At 38.4% G+C, this 26,413-nt stretch overlaps 2 protein-coding genes across 4 annotated transcripts in view; one reads left to right on the forward strand and one right to left on the reverse strand.

Moving 5' to 3' along the window:
- Positions 1-12,361, reverse strand: part of COL4A3 (collagen type IV alpha 3 chain) — a 55,869-nt gene extending 43,508 nt beyond the window's left edge. For both annotated transcript variants that reach the window (XM_085069611.1, XM_085069610.1), the window contains exons 1-2: positions 12,233-12,361; positions 1,391-1,447 (exon numbers count right to left, since the gene is read on the reverse strand). In XM_085069611.1, the coding sequence (XP_084925737.1) occupies positions 1,391-1,447; positions 12,233-12,313 (138 nt within the window). In that variant the 5' untranslated portion in view covers positions 12,314-12,361. The remainder of the gene's footprint in view (positions 1-1,390; positions 1,448-12,232) is intronic.
- COL4A4 (collagen type IV alpha 4 chain) overlaps positions 12,089-26,413 on the forward strand; it is a 64,068-nt gene continuing 49,743 nt past the window's right edge. Inside the window, exons 1-4 of one of the 2 annotated variants that reach the window (XM_085069609.1) lie at positions 12,089-12,173; positions 17,548-17,732; positions 19,643-19,682; positions 21,521-21,598. In XM_085069609.1, coding sequence (XP_084925735.1) covers positions 17,677-17,732; positions 19,643-19,682; positions 21,521-21,598 — 174 coding nt within the window. In that variant the 5' untranslated portion in view covers positions 12,089-12,173; positions 17,548-17,676. Of the gene's footprint in view, positions 12,174-12,447; positions 12,581-17,547; positions 17,733-19,642; positions 19,683-21,520; positions 21,599-26,413 lie in introns of those variants that run through there. The other variant, XM_085069607.1, reaches the window with a different exon arrangement.

The following is a 26,413-nucleotide window of genomic DNA, read 5'->3' on the forward strand; positions in this document are numbered from 1 at the left end:
TGTCCTGGACCTGCTTCCCATGGCAAAAGCCACGCAGTGCTGTCTGAATCCAGGGCAGCACTGTGCTCTCCTGACAGCTTCACTGCCCCCTCTACAGAAAAGGCAGTTTTAGCCACTTTCTTCTTAGCAGATCAACAAGATCAATGGATTTTCAGGTTGGAGAATTCTAAACACTGAATAATTATCAAAACTTGTTGATTAATGTCATTGTCCTGATTTTCCATAGCTGCATGAAAAGCTTCATTAATGTAAACAATGATTAACTCTTACCTACAAATTGCTCAGTTATTTAACATGGAACTGATGAAGACAAGTTGTGGGTGTTCATTCTTATTAATATTTCTCTTTTACTGGGCAGCTTATTTTTTTCTAGTTTTTCAACTGGTCTCAATTTCACTGTTCAGGACAAAGTCAGGTTAGGCCAACTGATAACATGAAAAATAAACACGGAGATTTTACTGAAAATATCAGTATTCTCCTTTCCCTATTAATAATATCTATTTAAAAATGAACATATTTACTTTGAGATAAATTTTCTCGAACACCAAAATGAAGCTTCCTAAAAGCAGATGGGACCAATCAGTGGGACTAATCGTAATCCTAGATCTTTCTAGATGCCTGGAATGTGTTGATAAGGTTTAGCATGGCAACTTTTGTGTTCATGGCTCGCCTGAACTGCAACCATGACTTCTTCAATAATGCCCCTTTCATTTGTGAATCAGTTGTTTTTCCAACTGCAAGCAGGAATTTCAAAGAATTTTTGGCATTTGTTTAATTCAGGTTTGTGTAAAAGCCGCTCAGAGCCTCTGCCAAGCTGCTATTGGCAACAGGCAGAGCTGTGGCTCTGTTACTGCTGATGGATTTGCTGTTCCTTCAATGCTGGCAAGGTGTTTGTGATTAGGACCTAGAAACTCATCCCCTGCTTGACCTACAAAACAGATTTGTCTGTTTGATGCCAGGGTGTGTATCTTTTCTTCAGGAACTGGAAAAGGGGGGTGGGCAGGGTCCAGAGATGGAAAGAGGGAAGTCGTGAACATACCACTCTCGATGGCATTATGAAATGTGTAATAGGAGAGCTGCTGCCAAGGTAATGACATTTGTTAGGAGTCAGTGAAAGGGACTTGGTGCTTCAGACAGTTGTTCTGTTGGTGTTCAAACATCATACAACACTGTAAACACACTACTGCATTAAAAAAATTAAATTGAAAAGTCTTAGTTAAACAATATCCCCAAAGTTAACAGAACTTTTGAAGGTAATCATTCTCTGTAGGCTCTGTTGGCAAAATACCATCACAGACTAAATTCATTCACTGGATCAACTGAAGTAATGTATTAACAATTTCCAAGTATATAGGCTAATATTAAAAAAGGAAAACATATCTGTTCTTACCTTACTGCCTTTCATGCTATCACAGAAGCAGGGACTTTTACCTTTGCATACACAGTTCTGAAAAACAAAAATACAAACTTCATAATACAATTCTTTTTCTGACTGAGCTGTTTGGAGAGAGGCAAGTGAGATCCCCTAAGAAATTATTGTGTCTGCCTCTGATTTATAGATTAATCAATGGGTGATTACTTGATGTCTCAAGCTAGATTTTTAAAGAGTTGCAAGCATTAAATAATTTATTCTTTCTTATATTTAAAGAAGACACACTCCTACCCTGATCTGACAGCTAGAATTCAAGTGGTACTGCATCAGAAATTTGGAAAACAAAGGTATCATGTAAAACAGAAACCATCTTATTCTGCTACATTTACTATTATATTAATCAACATGATTATATCACCAGAGACACAAGAATAAACACTAATGCAGAATTAACAACAAACAGTATCCTGATTTCTTCTTGGTGAGATTGATCAGTCTGGTACTGGATAATCTAAATTCATCAAGTCAGTTATATGACAGATATTTTAAGCCTTTTAACATCAATACAAGAGGATAAAGTGACATATATCTCCAAATAAAATTGGAAATATTTGTAAGACATCTGATTTTCTTGTCCTTATTCAACGACAGTGCCTTCCATCCCAAAGCATTCTCTTCAGAACAGATTATTGGTAGAGGTCTGCTAGGCAATATAAAAAAGGTACCTGCTCAAGGCAAGATGTATAGACAGATATATACCATTATAATTCTATAGACTTCATGGAGTTGTACCTTATTTCTGCCTGTGAAAGCAAACTAGAAGCAGATTCTTTACAGGATTTGTATGCAAGCACAGTTTTCAGGACATGTAGAGAAATCAGCAAATTAAATTGCTCTTCTGTAATAGGTATAATCTGCAGAAGACTTGATGTGTACAGATACAGAAGAAACCTTTTTCTTTTATCTTATAATCAAAGCCAATCCAGTATGAAGGTAAATGCATGAGCATGTAGAAACTTATGACACTACACAGTTAATTTAAGTTAATAAACTACTGAAAGAAAGAGAGCCTTTTCTCTTCAAGAAGTCAGAATGTGTTTAATTTGCCATTAGTAAGCTTTCAGATCTATTTAGGTCTTTTTCTGTACACATATCACTTTAAACTAAACTGAAAAGACCAAAGATGATTTTACATTACACAGTCAGTTAGCTGGATAATACTAAATGTTTTGGCATATGATTTTTTACGTAAGATTAGATTACACCTTCTGTAAAGGAGCTTTGAACCAAAAAATCATTGCTCACTTATACTGCTGGATGCTTTCACATCCTTGCAAGATGCCTGCAGCTCCTTTATCAAAGAATCATAAAAAACCAATACGATGTTGCCAGGTAATAAGATAAGGAAATTGAATATTAGTTATTAATAATTTATTTAAAATTCTCACAATAACACCTACATAAGTGTATTAACCAAAGCCACAGGTTTACTGCACCGTTTTTGTGATTTTCATAAAAACAATAATAATAATCCACATTTCTTTCAAATATTTAGGTGAAGTAGATTTTTGATCTAAAATCTAGGTCAAAGGATAGAGTCAGATCATTATAGGAATACCAAATCAAATCAATTCACCAATGAACCAAAATCAAAACCCCACAACACTTGGAGTAATTTATAGAGCAGCTCTTCTCCAAAGTGTTTTTAGTGATAGTTACAGTGTTATATTAAAGAGTTACGTAATTCCAGTTGTACATGTTGAAGCACATTTGCTGCAGTGGTTAATGTTTTGTTCAGTGGGTGCAACCTTATTTATAACACTGAATAGCCCTTTTCACACTATGGATTGGATTCAATGAGGCTCTGACCTCTTCCTGCTTGTGATTCAGAGAGTAACTTAACCATCTACTTAGCTAGTATTCTATATACTTAGCTAGTCCTCTCCTTCACATAATTCCTCAAAGAAATGACAAAGAAAGAAGGAAGAAATAACATGCTACAGTCTATGTTGCCACCTATACAAAGGTTAATGTAGATTGAGCATGTCAGTGTTACTCCAACCACTGCATTGGTGGTAACTTCATTTGAGGAGAATCTTACACAGCTCTCAGCACTTTGCCAGTAGCACTGCTTATATGAAGAATTTCAGAAAACATATTTAAGGATGTTACCAAACCTGAATATGCCAAAAGATGTGACAAAGTCTTAAGGTAAGGAGAAGAGCAAGCAATGCTTCCTATTCTGTCAATAGCACAGGCTCTGCGTCCTGTTCCTCACATTGGTGGGGAAACACAATCCTACGGGGAATGGTTTAAAGGCAGGAAGGTGGAGAATAGACTAAATGAGTCAAAGTGAGGATAATCCATTATTTCTCCATTGATCTATTTTTTGGAATGACATATATGATGACAGAACAATCAGAGTATTTCTTTATTTTTCTAGATCCAGAGAAGATCAGAGTATCTCACCCATGATTTCAAAATACATATTTGATTACAAATACTGCGCCCAGGACAGAGAGGCAGCAAAGTGTGTTGCTGCAGGAAACAAGCACCATATTCTTTAAGTATATTTCAGACCAAGACTACACAGGATGAGTAATAAAGACATTCAGATGAAAGCTGAGATGAAAATAAATGTATTGTATAGGAATATAGTAATGTGGCTGCAGTGGGGCTTAAGTTTGCACTTTTGGTCTGATTTGTCTTTAATTTAATGGGTGAACTCCACTGATGCCCAAAGTACATCCTGGTTAACATAAATGAAAGATGACTGTGCAACATGAGGTATTTTTAAATTAATTAAAAGCAGTGCAAGTGATACCCATTAATTACGCTGGACAGTAAAAATAGCCCAGGTGTCTTCTCTCAAGTGGGTGATGAAGCTGTCACTTTCCTTCACTGGTTGTTCTAACAGCTGATCAGACTAATTTTTAAAAATTGAAAACTGATTTTTCATTTAAACTTGATACTTATCAGCATCTCACCTATCCTGCCAATAGGTTTTTATCTCCTAACGTACAGAATCACTAAATTAGAACTCTACCAATACATGGAACAAGACTTAATGGATAGTATCTATTTTTCTGTGATGCCACTTTTTTCTTCTTTTCCATCTTTCTTCTCATTAATGATATCCTGAGCAGCTGAAAAATATGGAGGCTGTCACAGTGGTCCTTTCTAAGTGGAAGTGACTTATCAGCTAATTTCCAATTTTCTGTAATTTCTCTTAAATGCCAACACTTATTAAAAATTACGTATCAGTGAGGCAGCTCCTTTAAGTCTTGATTATGAATTTTCAAGGGCTGCTGACACATGGAGATTTCTGAATTCTTCCTGGGTTGTCTCAGTGCAAAGCAATCACTTTACACATCCCAGCTGCATCTATAAATCACAACTGAGCACACAGAATAACCCTGCTCCAACAGTTGATTTTAATATAGTGCTTAAAACTTCAAAAGGCCCATTTCACTCATGTTCCCTACTACATGTTTTCTGTTGCATCTAATAAAGGTGGGAGTAAACTTTGTGGTTACAAGAAGTGGGAAGTTTTGCTCTAACATTTATTTACACTACAGACTTGTGTTGGGGTAGGTCTGCTGCACATATGTTAAATGCTGCACTTTATGAAGAACACTATGGCGGTAGCTAAAGTTTCTAGCTTGGATACAGTTACAGTTTTGAAAATTTATCCTAACTTGCACAAGCAGAGGATCTGAGAGCAGAGCTTTATAGGAAAAAGTTCCCACTGTGAGAAAAGCTATTGAAAGAAAATATTTTTTTTCCTGATGCACCTGTATTAAGACACTTAGCTAGATTAGCAGAGTCAGGAATTCCAGCTAGACAAGGTTAGTAGATACGTGACCCTGGCAGCATATTCCTCATGTTGCACAACTCAAATCACCATGGAGCGTACAAGGTCCTGGAGAATGAGGTCCCCTCACTCCTAAACATTGCTATCAAAACAAAATACCAGTCTCACAATTGCAATCTGTATACTAAAAGTTTTTCATGCATTCTAAGCATCAAACATGAATTCATTAAAATTATCAAAGACCACGAAGAACTTAGTGTTTTTTTAGTGATTGCTGGACCAGTACAGCAAAACCAAATTATTAAGCCTTCAATAAGTATAGACAACATAGAGCAGAAATAGGAGATGATGAGATGAAGGAAAATGTCAGTTCCCAAAACCCTGAAACATTGTGTAGTCACTTGTAAACTGGAAGGCAGCCAGACATTCCTACCTTAGAAGACTCCTGTTAACAGCCATGTATGCTATCAGAATTCACAGCATTTTGCCTACCAGTTGAATACCTAGCACAGGATGAAAATAATTTCATTTGGACTTTCAATTATAAAGAAATACACCTGTAACTTAAATAATAAACAGCTTGGTCAATAACACCCAACACAGAGAGACTGGGTCTCAAAGGACCCAGTAGGAGACAACAGTTACACTACAGGCAGTGCAGTTGATGAATAAGCTCCATTAAACATTTGTAATGGGAACCTTGCTCTGGGAATAACTATTGAATCAAAATGCCCAACTGGGGACACAGGCCTTGTATTACTGGTTATGTGCTGCTTTCAGAGTGAGGTGCAGAAGAAAGGTTCTAAACATTTATGATCACAGGAAAACATAACACTTCACAGAAGCAGGACTTTGTGTTTAACGTACAGATATGCAATTCATGGTCACACAATGTTAACATACATTTTTATCTGAACTTGGTAAGAACTTCCCTGCTTTATATCCTTAACTTTAAACTGGTACCAGTTTTTTTGGAATGGATTTGTTCGTTCATGTAATATAAAGATATATTCATAATAGAATTTCAAACCAACTAAGCTAAATGACATGTAGAGACAAATGGAAGAAGTTCTGCACATGAACACTTAAACGACTTTCTAATATGCCAAGGGGAACATGTGTGTGAACCTCATTTTTCACTTCAGAGATTGAAACCATTTCGAAAAAAATTACCTCACTTTTTACAGCAAAATTCTGTTGGGTAAGAACTTTGTATAGCAACAATTTCGTGGTGTTAGCTAAATCTCTCATAAGTATCTATACTTAGTGCTGTGGTTTGACAAGTCTAAATTTCTCTTAGATGCTAAAGATACCTTGCTGATGTTCTGGGCTAAGCAAAACCAACACACTTAGCACAATAAAAAAGCAGTAACATAAACTTCAAGTTAAACAGTATAAGCCAGATGGAAAAAAAAATTCAGAGAATTTCTGGTATCTCTTGCCTTTTTAAAAAAAGAATAAATTTATGTCCTTGGGGAAAAATCCACTGAACACCAAAAACCCAAGTATAACACCCTAACATTCTCTCTTTTTTGTTGATATACTTACTGTACAGCCTATCTTTTTTTTTTTTTTCTGTAAATGAGCCTGTTTGTACAGAAGTTCCAAGAAACCGCTGTGACATAGCTGTTCTTACTATTCTCGGGAAAACACACCACTCATCAGGACTATGTTCCACATGCAACTCCCATGGTGCCAAACATACTCTTCTTCAAGCAGATACAGCACTATTAATTACATTGAGCTTCTCCCCTCTCTCCAACTCACTATCAGAGAACAGTTAGAGGTGTGAGAACAGTAGAGCTTGGCGATCTTCACTTTGCCCATGTCATCATCATTGCCTTAGGATAAAACAGAGAAAATATTTTAATTCAGAAAAAATCAAACATGTTGCGTTTTCATGAACTCAAATGATTTGTGAGCTCTGTGGTGATGACCACTAAGGCCCATTTTGTAGACATTGCCTAAAATTACTCATTATCTATGTAGGTAAAGCTGGCATATTGTGTGAGGTTCTGGAAAACTGTAGGGTGAGGCTTTCAAACCTCCAATTTTATGGGGGGGGGTTGTGTTTAACTCCTTTTGGTCTATAAAGAGAAAAAACAGTTCTCTCCTTAGACAAAGAATGATGGTTTTCCTTCTTCTTCTAAACCACTGAATATTTTGACAGTTATGTTTATAATGACCAATACCTTACTCGACAAACCATCTCACTAGGGTGGAAGTCACCGTGAGAAGGACTATGAGAAATTGAGACAAACTGTTCCTGATATATTCAGATGTGCAAAATCTCCAAAGACAGATCCATAAACTCCATCTCTGGGATGAGTTTTTACTCCTGACCTGGAAAAGGACATGGGAACAACAAAAATAAATATTCTTCCTTTCCCTAAGGCAAAAAAAGACTAAGCAATTCAGGCCACAGAGTTTTGTTTTGTGTAGTGAACTCTTAAGGGTGTTTAATCAGCTTATTCATCCGTGCTCTTCCTTCCTAACAGTCACCTTTAAAAGAGCAATCTAATAACAAAGAATACACACCATTTAACTAATGAATTTTTGCTTACCTACCATAATATGGTTAGCATACATCACACATTTTGTATTTCTTACCAGCTGTTGAGTGTGGGAATGGTATTCACTATAATTTTTGTCTCCTCAGGCCTGTATATTTGTATATTCATAAAATTCCTGGTGTGCATCTTCTGTTAAGTGGTGCAAATAGCAATGAAAGCAACAGTAGCTTGTTCAGAGAAAGCTTATTGCACATGTTTTGGTTTCTCCTTATTTGAAAGGCTCTGTGATTTCACAGATTTAAAAAAATTAAAGGTCACTTCTTCCTGCAGCTTCCTCCAAAATAATCCGTGAAAAAACCCAGGACAAAGCCCTAGCTAAAAGGCCTTCACTAAACCAGGCAAAATGGAAAACCTGTAAACCTGTGAGACTTGTACCCTATTGCAAAATTGCTAAAACAAATAATGAAAATGGAACTAAAAATATATTAGGTGTGACAAAATGGAACATTTTCAGTGTGACAATGAGAGATTGAGGTTGCAAACAGTTAAGGAAAAAGCCTTTTTGTATTTCACCTTCCTCCTAGGCTCCTGTAATCCATGCCAAGATACTTCTAGTATTACTTTGTTAGGCAGTAGGGTGGGAATGTGACAGCAAAACAGATGACCGGACATCCCATACTAGTTGCACTTAATAGCAAAGTATTTTGTTTCAAAGACCTGTTATGACAAATCAGCTCTAGATATTGCAGAAGAGACTGCTAGCACAGATCATAAATAAAATGGTTCTATCTCCATGAAATGCAAAGTAATGAAGAAAGAACCAGCATTTGCTTGCCTACTCTAACAATTTTAATGGTGTTATTCAGCCAGCAAAATAACTCGAATTACAGACTTTTGCTTAAATGTGTATTTATCTTGTAGGTTTGCTAGAAAAGGCATCAAGTGTCAACAGTTCAATTTTCACAGATGTTTACTAAGGTCACCTAAGAAGGTTCATCTTTCAGTTTTTTGATGCAGCACACACATAGACACACTTCACATTTATTGACCATCAGAGCAATGTGCTGTAAACCAGCAGAACTCCATCAATTTTGATACCCAAATATTCAGGTAACTCTGCTAATTTGTGCTACCTCTCTCAGCCCAGTAGGAAAAGCCTTGCTTTGCAGTGCTGTGACATTGGCCTGCTTCCCTATGGAGATGACAGCTGAATTACAACTAAATATAGAGGCAATCAGGAGCAGAACAGTCTGGCAGAATTTGGGCCCAGTTATCAGAGCAACAGCTTCCTTGACTTTGGAGCTGGGATCACATTAACCAAATCAAAGAGAGCACTTCACAAAGGACTTGTTTTTCTAACATGCCCAGTGAACTCTCTCTTGTATATTCAGGTGCACATCTTCCCTTCTCAGCTGCTTGTGCAACAAAGAGCCTGGGTGCTTCACAAGGCTGCCAGAGAAGGAACATTTTCACTTGGTGACACTTGGTGCCCCCAACCCTTTGATTCCTGGTTAAACTAAGGCTGCATCTCATTCTTAACCAGCCTTGGAGATGGTCATAGGCTGAGCTAGAACATTATTTTTTCTTCCAGAGCCATGTATTAAATCTGTTTGTGACAGTAATATAGGTTGCGTATAATTAGGGAAAAAAAAGCTATTAGGAAGCAAAGAAGACTCATTTTAAGTCCTTGCATACAAATTCTAACGTTTGCAAGAAATGCAATTAATTGTGAAATATGAACACTTGCATCTAATCACAGACAATAAGCATGAGAAAGGGGATGCAAAACAGATCTTCCCAAGTCTTACAGTCACCAAGTTTGTTATGTCCCCTCCTTTGCCTCCAGCACATGATGGAAAATATGAAGTGTCATGATGGGGGCAAAAACATAATAAGGTGCACTTAGTTTTATCCTGTGAGCTAACAAACATTGCAACAGTATTTACAATACAAATTAAAAAGTGGTAGTAAGATGAGCTGCAGCTAACTTGCAAGCAAGTAATCTTGCTCAAGTAGAAACTCTCTTTATCCTGCTCTGAACAGATACTAGGATGATACCATCATAAAAATGATCAATGCCAAAGAGCAGTAGTATGGATTCAGTATTAACGAACTTGGCCAAGGTATTTTTCTTCTTTGTGTCATTTGAAACAACAAATTTCAGGGAACATTTTTAGATTAGTTTAATTTAAAGATACACAGGAAGTACATAAATGGTATCAAAAGACAGGACACATTTAAGATAATTAATTGAATTTTACATTTGCATCAAGGCACTATCAGTTCCAGGTGCTGTTAGACAAAATTAAGCAATGAAAAAGCATATCCAATTTTTTCTGAAAGAAAAAAAAAAGATGAAGAATAGAAGAATCTTGTACCCTGTGAAAACATATTGATGAGGATGATGATGGTTATAAAATATTTAAATGAAGAGTGGAAAAATCCGAAGAATTCTAACACCAGTATTTGAAGTCAAGGAATACATCAAAGAAGCTGAAAAGCCTTTGACATGGGAAGATGCTACTTCTGCTGAGTTTTCAGAAGATGTGATTAGAGCATGCCAGTGGCCAAGAATGCAGACAATAATACTCCCTAGCAGGTGCCAGAAAGTTCAGCCTCCTAAGGGCAGTGGACTCAGTGAAGAGCTTCACAGTGGACTCTGTGAAGAGCTGCAAGGACTAAAATTTGCTGTATAAACGGCAGCAGGCATGAATTAGTAATTTGCTTTCCTGTCTTCAGGAATAAACTACACCTAAAATTTTCTATGTTGAAACATTTTTTAATTGATGCAAACAGCGAAAGTATTGCTTCCTTTTTTTTCCCTGAAAATATCAATTTATTTTCATATGAGAGTGCAGAATGATTTTAGAACAATAACTGTACCTATTTCTTTGCAATGAACAATTTAGTCAAGATGCAACTATTTATTCATCGATTATCTCATGTCAATTACAGCAGCCACTAACATTTAACTAGGAGTTTAGATAAAACTGCCAGAAGAGAGGCTTAGAAACAGTGTGTGTGTATTGTGGGAGAGGCATTCCTGGAACACAGCCTGTGCTTGCTAAAAGCCATCCAGAAGCTCATATGATGATATCCCACCTCTTCAGAGCAACAAGGGCAGTGGATGGCAGGTACCAGCAGAGGAAGAGGAGAAGGGAACAAAATCCAGCAAACTGGGCAAAGGAGAGAGACAGGTCTCGAGCTGTTAATCTTCCACATCTTGCTTTACATTAAGCATCAGATCTAGACAAAGCCTGAAACAACTCTGCAGAAAACATGGACTTTGCAAATAGATCTGGTACTTCTGTTCTACATAAGAACTAAGAGGTATTTTAATTCCACTACAAATAAAACAATTAGATCTTTGTTAAATGACTAAACTTGACTGCCAGTCAAATTATTGTGCCATGAAAAAACCCAACATATTGGGCGAGGTGCTTATGCTGTTTCCAGACACTCTACCCAGAATGGGTGAGTGAAAGAGCTGCATGAATTTAGAAGAAACATTACTACTAATTACACTGCTTCAGACATTTATAGTAGAATGTGGCTCTGCTGTCTCAAAAAGAAAGTACAAGATCACATTTTTTCCTTATAAAGGTGAATTTCAAAATGTTTTGATAGTAAAGATTTTCACGTACGGTGTAAGGGCTTCATTCATACATGCAAGGAAAAATTAACACTGTTGACTACTACAGGGCAAAGAACTTGAAATTTACCAAAACTGGCAGTTTCTTCTGTTTTAGGTCGATCAACAATATTGAAACTGTCAGTTTTGTGTGTTTGATGTCTACCAGAAATGTACTGAACCAGGCAGTTTTCTGTTTGGCAACTAGCAGAAGTTGCACGGCCCCGTCCGTGTGCCATCACAGCCAACTGCTCTGCTCCCAGCTGGGAATGTACAGCCCGAATGCTATAACCCGACACAGAAAAGACTACAACATGATCTGCGAGAATTTATTGATCAAACGGTGATGGACACTCACCGTTAAGCCTGAAATACAACCTGTGAAATGATTTTGTCACGAAGGTGGCACAGGTGGCTCAGAGTGCCGCTCCGGAGGTGTTTTCCTCGGGCTCACCCACTCCCAACCCCGCTCTGTCCTCGCCGTCCCCATGCCCCGTGCCCTCAGGCCGCCGCGGCCGCTTCCCGGGCTGCTGGCGGGCCGGAGCCCCCATCTGCCCCGTCCGTCCCCCAGCTGGAAGGGCGGGAAGCTCCTGAGGCCAGCGGGCCGCGGTGCCCGGTGCACGGCCTTCCCTCCCGTTCTCATCCCCACCCGGCAGCGATGTCCGGCTAGCGGTGCCCCGCAGCAGGGCGAGATGTACCTCGCCTCGCCCTGCCCGGGCCAGCGGACTTGGCGCGGAGGAGGCGCATCATTTGAAACGCACACATTCACCTTTCCTCCCTCACCGGTGGCCAACGCGGCGCGGTGACAGCGCCGAGTGCAGGGCCGAGCCCGCTGTGCCCCAGGTCAGCCGCACCCCGCGGGACCCCGCGCCGCCGCCCCGTCCGTCCAGGCGCTCACTCACCTCCGCCGCGGCCCGGCCCGGCCAGAGCAGGGCGAGCAGCAGCACCGGCGCCAGGCGGCCGAGGCAGCCCCCGCCGGCCATCCCCCCCTCGGCGCTGCCTGCGCGGCGTCCTGGGGCGCTTCCACTCTGCCCCCCGCCCGCCCTCCCGTGGGTTTTGGCCTGAGGGTTCTGCGCCGTGCCCGCCTCGGCTCTCCTGGCTGGCGGCCCCGCCCCGGCCACCCCTCTCCTCCACCCCCTCACCCCCCCGTGTCCTGCCTTGGGCACCGCTGGCAGCCGCCGCCCGTCCGTCCGTCCTCAGCGGGCATGGAGTGAGCGAGGTGTCGGGGGCTTTCCCGCCTGGGAGCTGAGGTGAGCGCCGCGGACGGGCAGTGCCGAGCAGGGGCACCTGGCGCTCCTCGGGCGGGGCTGGCAGCGCGCTGAGGGGCAGCCCCGGCCCGGGACAGCGGGAGGCGTCCCGGCTTGCCGGCGGGCTCCGTGAGGGCGCAGGTGGCGAGAGCGGGGCCGGGGCCAGCCCCGGTAGCGCCCGAGCCAGGCACGGGCTGTGCTCGCCTGTAGCGGGGTCGGCCGTGGGTCCCGGCGGGGAGAAGAGCACGGTGAGAGCGGCGGGAGGGAGGCGGTACCGGGACGGGCGGCAGCAGCAGCAGCCGGGGCCCCAGGGCCATCCCGCCCTGCCAGGGCGCTCCCGGGCACGGACGGGAGTTCCTTCGGCAGCGCTTTCCGTGCCCTCGAGTGTTTTCTTAATGAGACAGAGGAGACTCCCAGAGGGCACAAAATGCTGCCCCACTGCATAAATGGAAGTCAACGAGACGTGTTTCTCCCCAGGGTTTCCACATAATATGATATAAAGCTTTATTAAATGGAATTACGATTTGTAAAGTATTGGCGATGTATAAAGTCTATCACATTTATGTTACTGACAGAAGTGCTGCATGCTCAAGGTAACCTTTCACCAAATAAAGTGCTGTTTTGAGATGTAAACTTGGCATGTGGGCAGTGCCAGCCGCAGCAAACTTACCTGCTTTGTAGCGTTCATGGATGCTGCACAGGAAATCCCACGTTACAGGTTTTATTAGCACTAGAAGTGATACAGCAAAAGCAATTATATAATATATGTATATAAATCTAGGAGTACTCATGAAATACAAATCTAAAGGTTTTCATGAGCAGAAAGCTAACCACAGAGCTTTGTAAAATAGCTTCTCTGACAGGCACAAGAGTAGAGCTGGATCTCTATTCACTAGACCATACTGTCAACCTCCTATGAAGTCTGTGGTAAAAGCTGGTTAGTAGAGGCTACTTTTCCAAAAAGTTTGGTACTGCCAGTAAGAACACGCCTCTGGAAGAGGTGAGCATTATGTCCAGTATCAACGATCCTGTACTTAGAATCATGCTAAAACAACTTGGCTCTAAAATATCCAACATCTGTGAGAGCAAACTGGAATAGACAGCAAGGTATGGAGAGAAAGGAAAAGAATTCCCCTGTTTTCAGGCCAGGTTGATGGTGACCATGTGGAAGAAATAGTATCCACTACCAGAAATTAACATGAGAAGTACTGGTGTTAGACAGAAGGTAGTAGACACTCATTTATACAAGGGTGAAAAGTGAAAAAAGGTGTATAACCTGTCTGAGAGACAATGAGGTCAGAGAAGTGAGACTACAGTGGAAGACAGCGATCAGTCCTCTGAAATGCTGACAATTTTGATGCAGAATGAACAGCATGGCTCTCACTGAGTGAAGAAGATAGCACTCAAAAGGAGAGCTGTTGCATACTAGGCCAAAGAGTTATTGGAAGAAGCAGAAGAAAGCAGGCAGACCACTGTTAGGGGCAATAAAGGAGCTCATGCAGAATACTGAGTGAATGAAATACTCGTATAAAGAGATACTGAGTCAGTTTTCAAATTAGGAAAACCCTGTGTGGAAATTTCAAAACATGAAGGCAGCAAGCTCAGAGCAAACATGTGAAAGTGCTAACAAGGGAGATGTATCAGAAAGAAATGTAATCAAAAAGAATCCTCTTCAATCCCAGAACCACCTGCTTCAGTGACCTTGAGCAGCTGGCAGTTAAGTAGTGTGGCCCAGCTGAATGGGAGTTGTGTGTTTATCCTTAAAAAACAGCAACTAATGTTGCATTCTGAGATTGTCACATAGAAGCATACATGCCTTTTTGTGAGTTTCTAGGACAGATACTCAGGACTCCAAAGGAGCACTGAGCTGCTACAAAGGTAAGATCAGCTCCAGATGTTCTCTCCCATGCTCATTGTTACCAAAATTGACAGCATCCATCCACAGAAAGTCTGTGGAACCTTGATGCACGCTGAGTGTTGCTGATACTGATGTAATCCATAATATTGTCTGAGAGCTACCAACTCAGGCAATCTTGTCTGTCTAAACTGCTGTCCAGGCAGGCTTGCCATCATTTGTGCCAAAATGTATACTTGCAGCTGCCTGTAAAGCTACTTTACAACAAACCAACAAAAGCACCAGCATATGAACACCAGACGTCAACCTTAATTCTAGAAAGCAGTTGAAAGCTGCATCTAATTTAAGTTTGTCTTTTTCTACAGTAATTGATATTTAATTATTTTAACTTTGGTTTCATTTCCCTGGTTCTCTATAGTAAAGAAATGATAATACTATTTTCAGGAATATTTTTTGTGGGAAACATTAAAGTTGTATGAATGTAGTATAAAGTGCAAAGTTTTACAGGACACTAAATGAAAAAAATAGGACTTATTGGAAAGGATGGAAAGAGAATGGAATATGTCCATCATGAATGATGAGGCAGAAGTCCTATGGAAAAGAGCATATATGTTCATGTACTTAACATGTCTGTCCTAATCTTATGCATAAAATAACCACATTAAAACTGAGCACGCGACTCCAATTTTTATTTCCTAACTTCTGAATCCTTGACTTTGCAACTTGTGTGCTCGTGTTACATGTGATGGTTCCTTTGGCTGTAATGAGAATACAGTTAGGACTGCTCTAATTTTTCTATATCTCAATAACTAGCTGTGCGTCTGTCTCAAACTATGGCTCATGTGCCATGGTCTTTATAAGAGTTACTAAGAATGAAATTGTCTTGGTTCTTGTCTAGAGAGTAAACATCTAGATTATGTTATAATGCCAGCTTTTCCCACTCTGTCTTCTGAGGTTGAGGTGAGGTTTGGTGATGCACATATAAAACCTATTCCTTTGATGGTAGTGAGTGTGCTATCCTGGGGATATTTTATTGACGTAACTGTTGTGATTGCTCCAAAAACATAAAGCATGAGATCAGTTTGATACATCAATCTAAATAACACCTTGTATTCTTTCTGTTATTGTATTAGCTACTGAACACTTCAACTTGTTCAGAAAACGATGGGGTTTAGATAGCCATGACAAAATAACAAGCAGAGAGTTGCAAGTCTTCCACTCATGCATTAAGTATTATTTCAAACTGTGTCAATGGGTTGGATCAAAATGGATTTTAATTTGAAAATAAAAGTTTCACTGCTAATACAAAGTAAATGTACCAAATATAATTTTCTTTTTTATTTTCTTCTTAATTTTCAGAAGCTGTTTGGATAATTAAATAATGAGATGGCTAGTGGGCAACAGGAACACATTTCTGCAAAGTCTAACACTTTATGACTGGCTCGGATTTTCCATTTGAGGCAATCAGTACCTGCAATATTGTATTGCCTCACAATTTTGCTTATATTGTTTATATTACTAATGTAAAAAATCAGTGAGGTAGGAATGTTGTTGGAATATTATTTTTTTATTAGGGATGTTATTTTTTTCTTTTCTTACAGATGGGGAACTGGGGCACAGCAAGAGAGTAAGAATTTGACAGATGAATGGAGTACTGTACAATACATGTAGAGTGTGATCTTGCAGCATGGATTGGCTGCCTTTAGGCTATTTATTCATCAGTCAGTGCAGAGTAGCTTGCTAAGTCTCTTCTTCATATTGTGGGATTTGGATATACTATGCATACACACAGGAGTCAATATTATTTATAGATTAGTTCTGGTTAGAAAGATGCCACACTATTAAATAATAGAATGCAAAACAGTAATGTTTCAGGAACTATACCCTCGTGTTTAACAAACACATGGCTGCTGGCTGAACGACTATCAGAGAGCAGCCAGTTTGCTGCACTTTACATCCTCACTACATTCGCAGAAACTGATTGCCTACTCAGGAGACTTCTCCAAACAAGGCAAACCCCTGTCCATTCTCTCTAGTCAATGTTCAGTCTCCTCAAAATTACTTCCCCACTTTTGGAATACTGGAGGGCTAAAAAGCAGAAACCTGAGATAATCCGTGCTAACCTAGGAGAAGCCCAGCCTCTTAAACCCTCAGTTTGAAATAACCAGTGTGACTCATTTGTCAGATGTCTTATTACAAAGAATTGCAGCTTTTTTGGGGGGGTGGGGATATAAAAATTTGTGCATGAGCTGGCCATGTTTCGGCATTTGGGAAGCTTGAGTTTACAAAAAGCTTGGAGCAGCACGTTTGCACATAAAATTGCACATAAAATTCCTGTTGGACCTAAATCATTGGTCATAGGTGCACTATGTATGCAAATTATGTCTTATGGATGCAATTTATGTATGCAAACTTTGACTGTGTGGGGCTATGGAGCTACTGGTCAGTCCTGCACATAGAGCACCCAGCTTCCTAAATCCTGGCAAAAAGCTGTGGGAAAAACATTCTAAAAATAAATTAAAAAAATTCTAGGTAATATTTCAAATGATTGTCATCTGTCCATGCATATGGGTAGAACTCTTAGCTGAAAATGCTTATTCTGCATTTAGAGTGGTCCTCCTTTGCTCAGATGCTGTCACAGACTGGTCAAGTTTGCAAAAGATGCTGCTGCTAAATCTGGTTTTAAAACTATAGCAAATACTTTCTTGAGGTTTTTTTCTGTGTTTTGGTTTTCTTTTTTAGTTCATTAGGTTTTTTACTACAGATGGGTGCTGCATCTTTTGTCTTAATGCCTGTAACTAAAATGGTGGCTAAGAAAACTTTTTAAGAAATAATGATGCAAGATGCTCTTTGTTCATTATTTTAGACACAGAATGAAGACTCTTTTCCAGGTTGAAATCTTGTACCACTTTTTATGTTGGTCTGCAGTTTCATTATAGTCCCCTTGAAATAATTGGATTGCTGATAAAATAAAATGTGGCCTGAATAGGAATAACATAATGTAGTGCCAACACAAAGCTGTGCAGTGTAACACATATAAAAGGCTAAGACTTATTTTTGGTTATCCAGTAACAATTCATGTGTGTGCATTGGATGTATATTTTAATATAAACAGGTTGAGAGGGGAAAACAACACCAGTATGGAACATTGTTTATAGACTATCCACAAAGAGAAGGAAAGAGAAGACCTGCCATTTAAAGAAAAAAAAAAAGTGCTGCATATACAAATCCTCAATCAGCAGGAATGGCATTAACAAAGGATTCATTTGAACGGATTAAGTGGCTTATCACAGCTGCCTGGTGAGTTTTACAGATCACTACATTTTTTAACCAGATTCACTGAGATATATTCTTAGCTATCAATTTAACAGTAATAAGAAATCCACAGTTAAATAGCTTGTAGCCTGTCAAATTTGATAAGCCTGTTGATAATTTATTGTATTTGAGTTCAATTACTGGTCTATAAGTTTATACCATTTAAATTTCAGGCTCTACTCTATTTCAATAGTAGGAAACAGGAACTATAATTCTGAGTCTCTCCAAGGCACCTCTTTTTGCCTTTTTTCTGCACTCTTTGTAACTGACTTACCTCCAGCAGTCTTTGCTGAGTCAAGTACATAGGAAACATCTGCCTGGCATAAGGAGGCAGGGGTTTGGAAACGGCAGAGAATCTGGCAAACACATGCCTGTTGTATGTGACTGGGAAAAGGGGAGACTGCAGCACTATGTATCAAGAAAAATCAGATTTTTATTTCACTTGTGTAAGGGCTTTATGACAATTTTCTTAAATAAAAAATAACACACAGATGGCCAATTTTGGTATGGGAAAAAATATTTACAGAGACTGTCTGCAGAAGCAAAAATGGTCTTAAATTATTAACAATCACAGAAAAAACAATGTTATTATCTGCTGCCTGGTTGAAGTGCTCCTTCCTGTGAAGTTAAATCCTTTCAACACAAACTTACTTGATGCATTGAAGGATGAACCACTGACATGCAGATGATTTCTCACCATTTACTGCTGTGGCTGGTCATTTGGCAGTTTCACATTGTTTAACCATTCCTTTGTTTCTTAATTTGCAAGCATCTTCTATCTTCAGTTGCTACTAATTAATTTAATAAATATATTGTTTCAGTAAAATCTGGGTATTTGAAAAGAAGCAGCAGGTAACATAGTTGTAAAAAGTGTATGGAATAAATGTACATAAATGGCTAAAATATGTTAATGCTTTCAGTATTGAATTTATCAGTAAATACCAGTGCATATTCAGGTTATACTATTTCCAGTTTGAATCTATGAATATTTAATAATCAGGAAGAATAATTGGGGGTTTACTGGCACAGTTCTCAGTGCTTCTAAGAGTTGACCATATGACTAACAAAGCCGAAACAGAAGTTGATCTCAATAGGGAATTTTCCTCAATGCCTAAATATTTGCAAAGTTGGAGTAATGTTGAAATAGGCTTCACTGTAGCCTGTAGAATAGTACACAGCAATCTATATACTATGGTTGTATCTACTTTATCTTTTCATATAATGAGTAAGCACCTTACTTCTTAGTAAAAATAATATTAGTATTAATAATAATTAAAAATAATGCTTATTCCCTATATCACTATAGAAATTTTGGGCAACCTTTTTATTTTAGTATAATATTTTTTTTTTTTTTCAACTTTACAGTCCATTGCCAGCAATGCTTGGCATGGAGCTGGGCTTCCCCAGCAGCTGCTCTGGAATCATGGGGCTGTTCTGAATGTGGCTTCGCTCTCTACTTTCTCTTGCCCTCTCTGAGCAAAAGGAAACAGCACCAGCTATCTTATTTTAGGGCAGATGCAGATCATCCCCATCTCTACTCAGTCTTCCCCTCATGATGTCCATGGAAAAATTGGTTGGGAATGGTTCCTATCTGGCCCTTTGTGACTGTGGGATTGGAAAGAGGTTACGAGGGGGATGTACAAGGACTTTTACATAGTCTTGTTCATGTCTATCTGTCTGTCTTCACTCTCACAAATCCAAAAAGACAAATATTTACAGCATGGGCTGGCCATTTCTTGATGGTGTGTACCCCTTATAAAAATACTGTATAATCACCCCAAACAGGACTCAGTAATGTGTATACTTGATCCCTTCTCACATTCTCTAGGCTAAATTTTTGTGAAGGTTTGATGTTGCAAGTTTAGTTTTAATTTAGTTTTGTTCTTTTAAATCAGGTGTCTGCTGATTGTTTTTTCAACTCAAGAAATTGATGGGGTAAGTGACATTACTATTTGCTTTAGACAGGTGAGGGATGGATGGTACAATTCAAACAAAAGGACCTCTAGCTCTGTGGGGAAACTGTGAGGTATTTCCATATTTCTGCAATTCTAACTTTCCCTTTTGCTATGCAGCTTATCTATTTTACTCTTTTATCCCCTGGATTTTCCTAGATTCAAATTCTGGCATCTTTAGATGCTTTTGGAAAGCTGTATGTAAAAAAACCAGCTGCATCCTCTCTTGTGTACTGAGTGTGTCTCGTTCCTCACAAAGTCTCTTTGATGGTTCTGCATTATGGCTAGACATGGCAAGTCTAGCTTTCAGTTCTGCTCTGTATGTTAGCCTGAATCTTAGACTGGCTTCCATGGTCATTCCCATTTCTCTGAAGCCAAAATTTCACATATTATATAGTTTCAATATCTACTTTATTTTCCTCTCTGTACTGGCCTTCATATTACTGTTATGTTTGCAATGCCCACACTGAAACTTCTTTCCAGTCCATCCTCTTTTTATTCTTTCAAATATTTAAAATCTCTTTTTTGTAGGGTTTTTTTAATCCCCAAACTCATCCCTTTTTAGTTGAGCTGTTGAAAATATTTTTTACAAATAAATGTGTTCAATCAGAACAAAAGGTAACACACAGTTCTGTTATTGGAAACTTGTCCTCTATTGACATTCCAGGAGAAGCAAGATTCCAACAACTGAGAGACTAGTGTGGAGTAGATCAGTAATTTCATGGGAAATACAGTGTGTTAAAGACAAGTAGTCTGTGAGAGACACCATCATACCCTCTTCTGAGGTTTGGGAATTCCAGATATTCTAAAAATGTTATAGAAAGAACCGTATTTTTCCTCCTTATCTAATATTTGTCAGTGTTTTCTCCTTGAAACATTGAAGTATGAGCCTATAGTGTTCTGCTGGGTAATAAAACCAGTAACAAAACAATCTTGACCTTGATAATAATGAAAATCCACACAGAGGAAATATTTTTTTTCACCATTTACTTGTTTACCTACGTTATTCTTAAATATTTTTCTCCTTGTTATCCTTTTTAAAATGTCTTTGATAATTTACACAGTTTTAATGAAAAAATAACATTATCTAGTGGACATTCCAGCTAAGTTTATAAGTGCATATGGTGTGTGTTTATTACTACATTTGGGGAACTAGAAAAGAAAAATGAAATAGTGTTCACTTACCACACAGAAAATCCACTGAAATTACTTTTTGTTGTGTTTTTGTTTCTCCTCAAATATGATTTTTTCCTCACTGCAATTTGATGAAACAAAGCAGTCACTTCTATGCTGTTAAGAGGACAATAACATTTTTTAATTTTTAATATAAGAAATAAGTAAATTAATAGTAGGAAATGCATAATTACACCATGCATATACTTCATTTCATTTAATAGACAATAATTAAATTCAAGATTTTATCTCTGGGTGAAGTTCTTGCTCCTTTACCTTGTTTTGCCTTTTATCATTTCATTGTAGTTAAACAATCTCCTAAAATAATGTAATGGGTTACAAATTTCACATAGCAAATTAAATTCTGATTTGGTTAAAATTTATTTCTGGGTGCAGCTGGTTTCTCAAGTTATATTGGCTGTAATATTTAGTGTTATGTGACATGGCTTGTAGTTAAGGTCTTTCACCTTCTACAGCAACAATAATAAGCATTCACTTACTGCTTCTACCTTGCCAGCATGTTTATGTTGAAGAGAGGCCTTTTGCCTTGAAAATCATCTAATTAGCTAATATGTCCAGTTGACAATATTTCACGTGGTAATTGTTGTCTGTTATGCATTGATAAATCCATAAACTTTCTCTTTTTAGGGAGGATATGCGTATATTGATCCATGTGGGGGACAGGATTGTTCAATTTGTCGGTGCTTTCCAGAAAAAGGATCAAGGGTAAGTGATGATTTGAATTAGTGATAATTACTGTTGTAAATACTGTTCATTTTGGCACATTGCTGTTCCTGAAAATCAACATGGTTGACATAAATCAATAAACCAATATTCAGACATAAACACATCTGACAAACTGGCATAATTCTGTCACTGGTATGAAGTACAGCTGTCACTGAAGAAAGGTAAGACTGTACACAAAGAAGTTTGTTTGTAAACTGAATTTGTCCTGACCATGGTATCTTTTTTATTTTAAGGATCTTTTGAGATCAATCTAGTAGTTAGGCAGATGTAATTCCTAGTATATATAAAGTATAGAAATCTATGCTTGTTTTCTATTCAGAGGCTGATTGAAAGAGAATGTCCATGCCATTCTCTAGTTGTATGAGAAATTAGTTGTTTCTTATTTGGGTTAGGTGGCTCTGAAAAAGCTTGCAGACTTTTTTATTTTACTCACTTAATACACTAATTTTAAAAACCCCTAAATTGTCTTTGTCTTATGGATAGTTATAAGACAACTCCAAGGGATTTTCACATTACATGCTAAAATTAGTAATTGTGCATGTTGCTAATTGTTAGTTGAAATATGGTCCAGTGAGGACTATTTTATCTTGGCTGTTCTTTCTCAGAATACATCTCTATATAGAGAGAGCAAATAATGTAATTGTTGTGTGAGGAAAAGCATTTTATATACACACACATATGTATATGTATGTATATCCTGACCGGTGATCAACTGAAAAATTGTCAGTGATGGAAACTGTTTTCTACAAAAAAAACCATTTCTAATGGTTAAGTCTAGGTTTAGAAAGCTTGAACATGGTGGATCAGTTCTGGAAGAGCCACATGCCCCATTTCTTTGTGCACAACCTGAGCTGCCAGAAAAGCAAGACACACCTTTCTCTTCCTGTGCTTCTGCAGTTTGCTGCACGCTTTGCTGTGTCATGATCACTGCCCTGGTGTCCTTGGATCCTATCCTAATCCTCCAGGATTATGTCTATGTGAAAGTCCCCCATGCTGTAGAATTTTCATAATAGAGGCCTAGGATGCGTATATCTCTGTGACACTGTGCTAACAAAACGGCATCCCAGGAAAAGTATTTTGACTGGTACCACTGCAATGTCTCTCAGTGCTACTGAACAGACTGTTTTGGATACCAAAAACCTGATCTGAAGTGCCATTTAAAAACAACTATCAAACTAGGGGGATTTCCCTGATTTGGGTTCTCACTCAGTAGCCTGGAAGTTCTGAATTACATGCCCATAATCAGTCAATAATAAATACCTCCCGCAGTTGTTCTGGCTCTTTCCTAAGTAGTCCTCCTCGTCACAGATAAACTGTACTATGATTCATGCATTTGCAGTTAGTTTTCTGAATAATTCCAAGGAACTGGACCCAAGTGCCAATTAGAAGTGTAATAAATATTTCAAAATGAATTCAATGTTGTTATGCAATTTTAAGTCTGAGAATTGTACCATTTTCTGAAAAAGTGTTCACCGTCCTCTGAAATAAGGATGTACATGTACCCTGATGGAGAATGCATAAAGTGTCTCCAATGTAATATGAATTTATATTTCATGCAGTCATTTATATTAATCAATATACTAGAAACAGAAGTACTCTTCAGACCCTACATGAAACATGGCTTAACTAAACACTGCTTCACAGAGATAATTGCACATATTTTCCATACTAATGTATGGTGATGGATAATTTTCTATAGGATTAATCTTTCTTTTCATCCTACAATTCTTTTGGTTTTTAAACTTTGTTGTGCTCTGCTTTTACACTCTGACACACTAACTTTGCTCTCCAAGCTTTTGTGGAGACTACCCATTACAAAATAAAGATTTGTTTATCTTATTGTTAGCTTTCTAGAATGCAAAACATCTGCTTTATCTGCTTTTCTGTCTGAATCCTGCCCTAAGGCTGCTTCCTCAGAGCTTTGCATCTTCCTCAATCTGGTCTTGAAAGCATAAGAAATAGATGATCATTAAAAGCCTTTGGCATTGTGCAGTACTCAAGCCTAAAATTTCAGAACTTTTGGTATTAAGATGTTGCCTTCTAGTTGCCATTTGAAAATATTTTAATTTCAACATCAAAAGCCTTCTTCATTATAAGTTGACAAGATAACTGTGGTTTTAGCTAAAGAAAAGCTGACCATGGGAATAAGAAAACAAAACTGCCATGGCCATACTTGAATGTATTGATATTGGGCAGGTTGAAAGAAAAGTAGAAGCAAATAGCAGAACTTTGATTTAATATTTAAATAAAACTATTATAGCTATGCATCAGTTGTTCTGTTGGGTTTTAGAAGACCACATCTACCTGTCATTTTTAGTTCTCTCAACCATATATAACTGTACAACAAATAGATTTGCACTCCTATTCATTAGCAAGAAATCACTGTCTGAAAAACATTTTAGTCACTACTGCCAGTAGTATATCATTACAATTGTTCACATCACAATGAAATTTTGATTTCTATTTAATTGGGATTACAGTCTTGTTGGAGTTAGTCTTACATTACACTATTTATCTTTTGATCTTATGTCACTTATCAAAAGGACTCTTTCTTCCATAGGACACCATTAAAATGTGCTGCTAAATCTCTTTGCCCATACTGTGTGCTATACCTAGACATATCAGAACTGTAGAACAGATAAATGAGGAAAAACATCATTAGTGAAAGTATATATGCCAGTAAGTGTTTTACATGTATTTTTACATTCTTTTTTCCCTCTTTGTTTTTGGTAGAATATTAAGTCTGTGATTTCAATTTTCATTAAAGACATAGTGAAACTTTTCCACCATTCATCCTCTTTTTCTACCTTGGAAACTTATTTCACAGGCTCCTAAAATGCTGGCTGCTCTAACAGAATAGTTAGATAGTTTAAAAAAAAAAAAAAAAGTTTGCAGTTAGCACTGACCAATTGTAAATCTGTCCTGTGCTGACCCCAGAGTTTGATCCTATTCAATTCTGTTGGCTTTGTTTTTAGTTAAGTAGATTTGGGAAGCAAGCATCTATTCATGACCCAACCTGATCTGGCTTCTATGGGATCATGTGAAATGCCTGGATCAAAGTGAATAATAAATATAACTCAGCAGGACCAATGTTCGTTCTTTTGCAGATGAAGCAAGAGGCTTATTTTTATCCTAGTGTAGGGGAGAATGCAGCAAAGAGAAATCTAAGAGGAGGGTTTTACACTTTCTGACATTTCAGATGGAAGGAGTAAGCAGTCACAAGAGATGCTGAGTCAGTTGGGTGTCACAGGTAAGTTAGGAAGTCAGCTGGTCTCAGTGAGTCACTGCAGGGCAGGAATGCACTGCCCTGGGCTGAGAATGAGGAAAGTTACCTGTGAGTAGGTCAGTCCTCTGGCATCATTCTCTTGTAACATCTCCCCAGCAGATCTTGTGAGTCGCCAGATTTCCTTAGTAGATTTCATTGGTTGTCTGAGTTCAATTTACAGCACAGTGTAAATATATTTAAAGTGCACTAACTGTGAAAATTGTGCAAATTCTGTCTGTTTTGGGGAGTAAGAGGCTTTTGTTAAACCACACCTTTTTTTGCATGTCAGTATGCAGTGGCAGTCTGTCATTCACGTGGAATAACCAGTGCTTGTGTTTGAATTTTCAAGATGCACACGAAGGAAATAAATACGTAAAATTCTTCTACTTGGTCTCAAATGCACCCTCAGAGATGTATGTACACTAGCATCTGAGGAAATCCAGATTTCTCTCATTATTTGCCTCCTACTTGATAATTTTTTCCCCAGTACATTAGCTGTAAGTTTTAAAACAGGAGATTCCTGAGACCAGTTGTTCATTTCTGTAACATTTCTATTGCATTTCACTTACATTCACTGAGAACCATATCTATGTTTTTCTATAAAACATACCCAGAGAAATGAGACCCCTAAATCTCTATCTGAAGCAGACCACACTTTTTTTTTTTTTTTTTTTTTGTAACTGGGTGGAGGAAGAGGCAGTTCTCTGACTCCAGAAGTTAGAATTTGAACTGGTAGGGAATGGATCCTGCTTTCCAGAATGTGGAATAGGAACTGAACCACTCCAGTCTGTAAGGAAAATCACACCAATCACTGTAAGGTCTCTTTAAGGTTGTTCTTCATAAATGATGCCCAGATACAACATCTGTAAATTAGCATTTTTCATATTAGAAAATATTTAAATTTTTCAAAAGTTTTGATCTTGTTATATTATCCCTCCTTTTTTCTTGATGCATTTTATTCCTGTCCTACCCTACTAAAAATGGTACTTTTTCTCAGTTGCTGCAGATTTCCAAGCTTTTCAAAATCAGGGAAGATAAAACTCTGCAACATCTTTTTTTTTTACAGATTTGAATCAACCAAAAATTGTCAATCAGTGACTTGTTTCAATAAAATGCTTCAGAGCAAAACTCAGTTTTATTTTATTAGTTAGTCTGATGTTAATTACTTGTGGTCTACAATGCTCTATTTGTAGCTCTCTGCTTTCAGCCATTAGCAGTTAAACATTTCAGCACTATATTATTATTTGTTGAGTTTGTTTAACACAACAGTGACACCCACTGGCTTATTGGATAGTTTTTCTTTTCATAGTCCCACAGAGTTAAAACACAAACCCAAGTATAAACTGTGAATGATGTTTTCAGCACTTCACTGATTTGTTGTGCTTTTGTGAAGCATCACTGTGAATACTAAGCTGCATCATCAGGTATTTTGTTCCTTGTAGCCTATTATTGAAAAATATGATTAAAAGTTGCCAAATTTTCCAGTCATTTACAGCCTGGTTCAGGTGTGCTGTCCAAGAAAGATTGAG

The sequence above is a fragment of the Lichenostomus cassidix genome, chromosome 9 (assembly GCF_008360975.1).
Source record: "Lichenostomus cassidix isolate B80296 chromosome 9, HeHo_3.0, whole genome shotgun sequence".
Lineage (NCBI taxonomy): Eukaryota > Metazoa > Chordata > Aves > Passeriformes > Meliphagidae > Lichenostomus > Lichenostomus cassidix.